The sequence below is a fragment of the Myotis brandtii genome, unplaced genomic scaffold (genome assembly GCF_000412655.1).
Source record: "Myotis brandtii unplaced genomic scaffold, ASM41265v1 scaffold4341, whole genome shotgun sequence".
NCBI classification, from domain to species: Eukaryota; Metazoa; Chordata; class Mammalia; order Chiroptera; family Vespertilionidae; genus Myotis; species Myotis brandtii.
Genome location: NW_005366601.1, coordinates 3,592 through 11,599, shown reverse-complemented (window position 1 = coordinate 11,599; position 8,008 = coordinate 3,592). Strand labels below are relative to the sequence as shown.

The following is an 8,008-nucleotide window of genomic DNA, read 5'->3' as shown; positions in this document are numbered from 1 at the left end:
GTGGCATCGCAACCTCCTGATCCACCCTGCTCTGTGCATGACAGGGGGCGGTGCCCCAACTCCCCAATTGGCCCTGCTCTGAGCCTGACCAGGAGCTGCGGGGCAGGCCCCTAGGGATTGGGCCTGCCCTCTGCCACCCGGGAGTGGGCCTAAGCCAGCAGGTCGTTATCTCCTGAGGGGTCCCAGACTGTGAGAGGGCACAAGTGGGGCTGAGGGACACACCACCCCCCGCCAGTGCACAAATTTTTGTGCACCGGGCCTCTAGTATGTTAATAAATAAAAATGTCTCTGAAATCAGTAAGAATCAAAGTCTTCTCATCAATTCTTGGCTTATTGATTTTTTCCCCATCTTCTCTACTCAGCTGCCCCCAGAGAGGAGGGCATGGAATACAAATGCCCTTTTCCCTATCAGTTAGTGCCTTCTCAGGCAATAGGGAGGTAGACTTCCCCTTCCTGTGAGTGGAAGGATGGATGTTACATTCATCTTACAGAGAGAGATGGAAAATTCCAGAGCTCATGGCTGCTAAGCAAAATTTTAAGGAAAGACAAATTGTTCTGGCTGTCAAATAAGCCAGTTCAAGTTTTACAAAAGTTAAGCTTTGAGGAATAGTGTTTAGAACTAAATACCAACAGATTAATTAAACTTTCTATCTACCTCCCTCTTAAACATTCTCTCTCTCTCTCTCTCTCTCTCTCTCTCTCTCTCTAGCACACACACACACACTCCTGCATGAACACCAAAATTCACTCCTAGTATGCACCTCTTGTCTTATGCACGAGGTAATTTTGAGTTGCTTTGACTAGACTGCTCCCAGGGTATTCTCCTGGTTATTTCATATAAAGATTAAAATTTGATTACTTTGCATTATTTTCTCTTTAAACTTTTACTTTATCAACAGATGTCAGGCAACTGTGAGGTCATTGGGAATTTATAGAAAGATTCCAAGCTTATCTTTTATTCTTCTTCATCTAGATTTGTTTTCAAGTAAACACATACTTAGGTGAATAGACACTTCCTTTATAAAATATACTAATCAATTCACAGATTTAATGGTTAACTTCCCCTTACCTAATTTCTATCAACAGGTGCCTGAATATTTTATTTATAATTTATAAAGTGGTTGTTAGTAAATTAAAGTTATGAATCACTAGTTTTGCTTTCTTGTGAATATATGAATGTAGTGGTTACAGTATCACAATTGTACATATCTTCTCCAAAAATATGCTTAGAGCATTATCGTTGCATTCTCTGCTCTGGTGTTAGGGCAAATGACTATTTCCTAGGAAATCACATGGCAATGGGGTGGGGCTGCCTGCTGACCTGCTGATGGAACTAGCAGCTGGGTAGCCAAGCCTAGCACTTTTTGCTCTCAGTCTCTTGTTCTCTCACAACCTAAAGCTACTTAAAATGAAATGTCATGTGACAGGCAAGTCAGTCTTTACATCAAGTGAATCATTTGAGGAATTGAAGTCCTGGCCAACTTTGCAAGGAAAAGAAAACAAAAACCTCAAAATGCCCTAGCCCTTTGAAGAATGGTGATATGCAAGGAAGAAAATTCCACTCAATGTGAAAAGGAAATTTTTCTGTAGGCACACAGCATAATCCTAGTAGCTGAGATATTTTAACTTAAAAACAGCCTTCTAGTTTGGAAGGAATACTCTACACAATAAGGGAGAGGGGAGTAATAATATACACAACGTGGTGTAGTCATTCATTATTTTATCCAGATTAAAGGAAGCAAAGGAAACAAGAAAAATGGAAATTTCAAAAATGATCATTGCCAATGCTTACTGAGGACTTACCATGAACTTGGCATTATGATAAGCACTTAACATTGATTTTTTCATTTACTAGGAGCCCAGTGCATGAATTTGTGCACATTGAAAGGAACTGTGGACCGCGAGGCTGCCGTAGGCATCGGGGGGAGTCTCAGTCCATCCTTCGCACCCCCATCCTAAGAAAGTAGGAAGAAGAGTTTTCCAAATCTCTTAATAGAAAATTTGCCTTATTGTAAAATCTCAGAAATCCCTTAAGAAGTGAGAAAGGTCCAGATTTTGGCAGAATATTTGGACCCTTTTCTCAGGTTCTCCAACCAGTACTTTCACCCTGATATGATGCAAGATGACTTCCATAGAGATTATTGACCTACTCAAAGCCTTTATAGGGAAGGCCACAAGTATGGATCATTAATATATTGAGTGTGCCATAGCTGGGAAAACACATATCTTCTCCAAAAATTGGTGCCATCAGCGGGTGTGAGCGGCAGCTGCTGCCCCAATTGCCCCTCAGGAGCAGGAGGAGGGGGAGAAGCCCTCAGGGGCATTTGGGGCTGGCAGCTGCCGCTTGCACCTGCTTATGGTGCTGAGCGATTGGGACAGGCACCAGGCACTGGCAGCGGGTGTGAGTGGCAGCTCTGGTGCTGGCTGCAGGTGCGAGCAGGGCTAGCGCTGGCAGTGGGTGCAAACAGCACTCCAGAGCCAGCAGTGGGTGCGAGCCCTGGGCTGGACCGTGGCATGCTGGAAGCAAAGAATTTTCAGCAACCACTAGAGGATCTCCCCAATGATAGCAACTGGCGTCCTGCCTTGGTCTGACACTCCTGCTCACCTGATCCACCATCTCGTTGCGGCTGACGCCCGCCATGTGAAATTCCATTCAATGTGAAGAGGAAAATTTTCTGTAGGACACAGTATAAATTCTAGTAGCTAAGATATTTCAACTTAAAAACATCCTTCTTATTTGCAAGGAATACAGGTACTCTACAAGTCAGCGCACGTCATAGCGACAGGTTGTTCAGTTGTTCCGATTGTTCTGCCGTTTGGTCTATTTGCATATTTGCCTTAATATACACAACGTGGTGTAGTCATTCATTATTTTATGCAGATAGAAGGAAGCAAAGGAAACCAAGAAAAATAGAAATTGCAAAAATGATCATTGCCAACACTTTTATACTAGAGACCTGGTGCATGAAATTTGTGCACTCAGGAAGGGGGAGTCTCCAACCTGGCCTGTGCCCTCTCACAGTGAGAGAGCCCCATGATCGATCTCCCCAAAGAGGTAGGCCCCACCCACCCATCCAGGGCTCCTCAGTGTATTGCCCCAAAGAGGTAGGCTGGAGCCAGAGGACCACACGCCCAAGGACCTGTGGCCTCGCCGCACAAAGTCAGAGCCATCGGGACCCGCCTCTGTGGCACTCACGCACTCAGCCCTGCCCACTCTCGCATGCCCACTGTTCACGCAGCCTCCTGGTGATGGATTGTGACAGCATGAGGGCATCAAAGCATGATGGTGTGAGGGCGTGATGAACATTTGCATATTGGCTCATTATTATATAGGAAGATTCCTCATAATATCCCTAAGAGGTAGGTATTACTATACTCACTTACTTATGAGGAATGATGCTGAGAGAGGTTAAGTAATTTCCTCAAGATCATATAGCTAAAGTGGCAGAACTAGTTCTTTGGGATCACAGTCTCAAAAGAAGTTCTTATTGAGAATCAATGTGGTAGAGTGGAGAAAGTCTTTGGGACAAGCTCTGACCAAAAAGTATGTATTGGGATGGTTTGGGGATCATTTCATTTTCTGTTGTAGCTAGTCTTGAGATACACCCATTGATGGCTACATTGTACTTCTGTTGGCAAATATTTGTTGATGTCTTATTAAATCAGTTGGTTATTGTGGCTGAGGCTGTGGGTTTGCTCTTGCATGAATAGTTTAGGTCTTCTCTGTAGCCAGTTACCTTTCTAAATCATATCTTTGACACAAAGAAGCAGGATGAGAAAAAATTAGACAAAACCATGCAAAATCAGAGGTGCAAGATTAACCATGCAAAATTAGATATGGGGAAAATAACCCAAAGTACATTGTTGTGATGAAGCTATTACCCAAGTGCTAAGTGTACCTTCGGAAGTTCTATCCATTAGTCTAAGGATGAGAAGTTATTCAGCATCATTTATCTATAGCTGTAGGCACTGAAATGTGACCTAGAGCATTCTAGCCTTTTGTAATTAAGCAAAAGGTGGCTGTGACTATAGGAGATAGCATTTTAAAGAATTAAGTTGTGTTTGAAACTGTTATGCAGGTCCTTCATCAGCCATTTCAGTCACCCAGACAGTGTGACCTGCCGTCATGAAGCAGCATCTTTGAAAACAAAGGACAGTAGTACCCATATACATCAAACAAGGACTTCAGCTATGACCAGCCCTTCAACTGCATATGTAGAAATGGGCCTGTGTGACCCTCACAAAACTGTTCTTTTTGTTTTGGGTTGCTCACTTCCTGTTGAGTCAGAAATTAATTTCATTTGCTCTAGTACAGTGATTTTCAACTAGTATGCCCAAGAATTTTTAAAACATGCAATACCTGACTATTTAGTCAGGAACACTGACCTCTTTTCCCTTATATTGTCAAATTAAAAAATGACAACCAACACAATAGCTGCCTGGTGTGAATGAATCAAAATTATACCTATTTATTTTGTCAGATTGACAAATAATATATTTTTTGGTGTGCTGCAGAGTTTAATAATTAGTTTATGTGTGCCATGAGATGAAAAAGGTTGAAAATCACTGCTCTAGTGAGTCAGCCCTGCCTCATTGCCAGGGTCAAGATTCAGTTCATGAGTTCATGCCAATCCCAGGAGAGACCGTCAGATGGCAGCATTTAGTTCAGTGGTTCTCAACCTTCCTAATGCGGGGATCCTTTAATACAGTTCTTCATGTTGTGGTGACCACCAACCATAAAATTATTTTAGTTGCGACTTCATAACTGTAATTTTGTTGTTATGAATTGTAATGTAAATATCTGATATGAAGGATGTATTTTCAAACGACCCCTGTGAAAGGATTGTTCGGCCCCCAAAGGGGTCGTGACCCACAGATTGAGAACCGCTGAAGCTAGTTGGTGTTGGTGAGCAATTCCCACTTCTACTCCTCTCCTATTCCACCCACGATTAAACTCTGCTGCTAGAGAGAAGCAACTCTGAACATAAATGTCTTGAATATCCTGAATATTTGGGGAGTGGAAAGAGAGAGGGCGTAGAAGATGTGGAAAAAGCACTGATTTTAGAGTCAGATAGGTCTGGGTTCCTTCCTTTCCTTGGTCAATAGAAGCAATGTTCTAACACTATATGGCAATGCTTTCTTTGTTGTGGCTCTGTTTCTTTGATTTTGTTTAGTTTTTGTATTGTTTTTAAACTCTATAAAACATATGTTTATTTTCCACTGCCAAAAGTGCCAAAAGGATTCTGCAACTAGAGACAACAGAAAACTAACAACAGCTATTGACAAGATAGACACAGCATGAAGAATACATGCATGATGATGGATTATATCACCAGGGCATAGTTTTTAGTTGTGCATAGAAACAGCAAGGAAAAAAGACAGTCTAAGTTCTCTTTTGTGAAGATTGTGCTGTTGAGATTTATTTTTTAAATGTCTTTTATCAGTCAATTCCACAAGCCATTTTGTTTCATTCGTTCACCAGTTCCCTCATTTTGTTTATTAGTTCACTCAATCAATATTTATTATCTTCAGAGCACTTTGGCTGGATACTCTGTGTTGTTTTTTTTATAGGATTCGCAAGATTTCCAAAATGACTTGATTTTAATACCATTAAAAGAATGCCAACTTGGTGAAAAAGGTGAAGGAACTAAGAAGTACAAATGGCCAGTTTTAAAAATAGCCATGGGGATGTCAAGTCAGCATAGAAAATACAGTCAATAGCATTGTAATAACGATGTATGGTGTCAGATGGGTGCTAGACTTATGTGGTGATCACTTCTTAAGCTATATAAATCACTATGTTGTACACCTGAAACTAATATATGTCAACTATAATTGAAATTTTTTTAATTTAAAAAAAGAATAGACACATGAGAGGAAAGGCTAACCCTAAAGGTTACTCTATCCTTTTTTCCTACACCTTCCTCAATTTCCAGATGTCAGGAATTAAAATCAGTTCACAAACTCTCATTGGCATATCCTATCTATCCAAACCTTTGGGAATCAGAGTCTCCAGGGAACCAAACACTCCTAAAGGTCACATGACTAGAGAATTTCTTCAAGAGACAGACAACTCCAGTGTCATTTAGATCTGCCTTTTCACACCCTGGCCATATAGGACATATACACCTGGCTTCCACCTGTTCAGTCTCTGCCATGAGTCATTGTACTGGCTATAACACCGTCTCTCTATAAAAGAGAAAAACTCTTGCTTTCAGAGAAGATCATGTTTGCAAACTTTTTACTCTTTAAGCGGTGATGAGAAAAGTTGTGAGCAGAGAAGTGGGGAGAAAAGAGTAGACTATAGAGTTGACAAATATCAGCTTGTCATTCTCAACACCTCTCTCTGGTGCCCATTTGTTACCTTCCTTTCTCCTTCCCCTTGGTTTCTCTCCAGGCTCCTCCAACATAGTGATGGCTCTCCAGAAGACCCTTTCATTGCTTCTGCTCTTTCTGCTGACCCTGCTGGGGCTGGGGCTTGTGCAGCCCTCCTATGGCCAGTCTATGTACCAACGGTTCAAGCAGCAACATGTGGACTCTACACAGAGAGGTGGCACCAGCTCATACTGCAACTCAATGATGCAAAAACGGAAGATGACTAGGCCTACGTGCAAGCAATTCAACACCTTCATCCATGCAGACATCGGCGCCATTAACAACATCTGCAAGACCACCAAATTCCGGTGCAAGAATGGCAAGATGAACTGCCATGCGGGTGTAGTGAGAATCACAGAATGCAGGCTTACAGCAAGTTCCCGGCAAAACTGCAGATATCAGGGCAAGGGCAGCTCTAAGCGTGTTGTCATCGCCTGTCAGGGTAACCCCCTGGTGCCTGTGCACCTTGGTGGATAGATACTACCCTGAAGGGTTTATGGCCCTGTGGTTGACCTTTTACTTATCCCTTGAATAGCAGTGAGTAATGCATTTGAGCTATCTCAGGCTCTGCCTCCTCTGCTTATGTCTACTTCCTTTTCTCTATATAATCCATTCTGTTAAATGCATCAAAGAGAAATGGAGATATAAATGTATAATGGGACTGGGCTTTCTGTAATAAGATATTCTATAAACTCTTATGCTTCCTTTTATAATACTTGTCAGCTTAGCTCTCTCAAATCCTATCCTCTGGAATTTTGTCATTATGTGTATGATGTAGCATTTCAAGTATTTTAATGTGCTTCCATCTCAGTTATCTCATTTTAATACCACTGCACCCCTGTGATGCTCATGTTGCTACAAAAAGGGCCCAAAGTTAAAAGATTTGCTGAAGAACGTGAAGATAGTGGAAAAGCTGACACAAAAAATCCATTTAAAAAAAATCCATTTCAATTGGCTACTAATCCAGGGCTTTTTCTACTTCATCACAGGGAGTGCTTTAAAAGTAACTGCTTTTTGATATTCTCAAAGTCAGCTGTTGGGGGAAGCATTAAATATTTAGAAATATGAACTGGCAAAATGAGAGCTCTGTCTGTATAATTTGACAACCTTTTTATGTTTGTACCTATAAGATTAAGAAATTATACAGGACTTTTTTTTTCTCTCCTCAAACTTTTGAATCATTGCAGTAAGTCAGAATATTAACAATGTACTAGATCGTTAAGACTCATTCACTATTCCTGACTGGAAAGGTTTTTCATGTTTTCTTTGCAATAAAGAACTCAAACCACACATACCTGTGAAGATGGTGCTATTGTTCTTGTGTGGAATTTTTTTTCTTTTATCCTCTTTTAATCCTTTTCTAGTTTATAAACATATGCCAACAACTTAATAACCTCATAAACTGGTCCATGATTAAAACTATTGGATCAATGACCACAACACAGAAACATTTGTGTCATTTATTAAAGACAATTCTCACACCCCTCCCTTTCCCCTTTGATTATTTTGAAACAAATTGGGGAACAGAGATGTATGAAGACACTAGCAGCTAAAAATGGAAGTATGTATGTGAAAGTGTGTGTGTGTGTGTGCACGTGAAAGGACTAAACTACATTTGCATTGTGAAAGAATC

General features: G+C 41.1%; 1 protein-coding gene across 3 annotated transcripts in view; it reads left to right on the top strand.

Annotated features, from left to right (window-relative positions):
• Positions 1-7,684, top strand: part of LOC102249749 (ribonuclease 4) — a 21,683-nt gene extending 13,999 nt beyond the window's left edge. For 2 of the 3 annotated variants that reach the window (XM_014546203.1, XM_014546201.1), the window contains exon 2: positions 6,398-7,684. In XM_014546203.1, the coding sequence (XP_014401689.1) occupies positions 6,415-6,852 (438 nt within the window). In that variant the 5' untranslated portion in view covers positions 6,398-6,414 and the 3' untranslated portion in view covers positions 6,853-7,684. Of the gene's footprint in view, positions 1-1,906; positions 1,924-6,397 lie in introns of those variants that run through there. The other variant, XM_014546202.1, reaches the window with a different exon arrangement.
• The last annotated feature ends 324 nt before the right edge of the window (positions 7,685-8,008 follow it).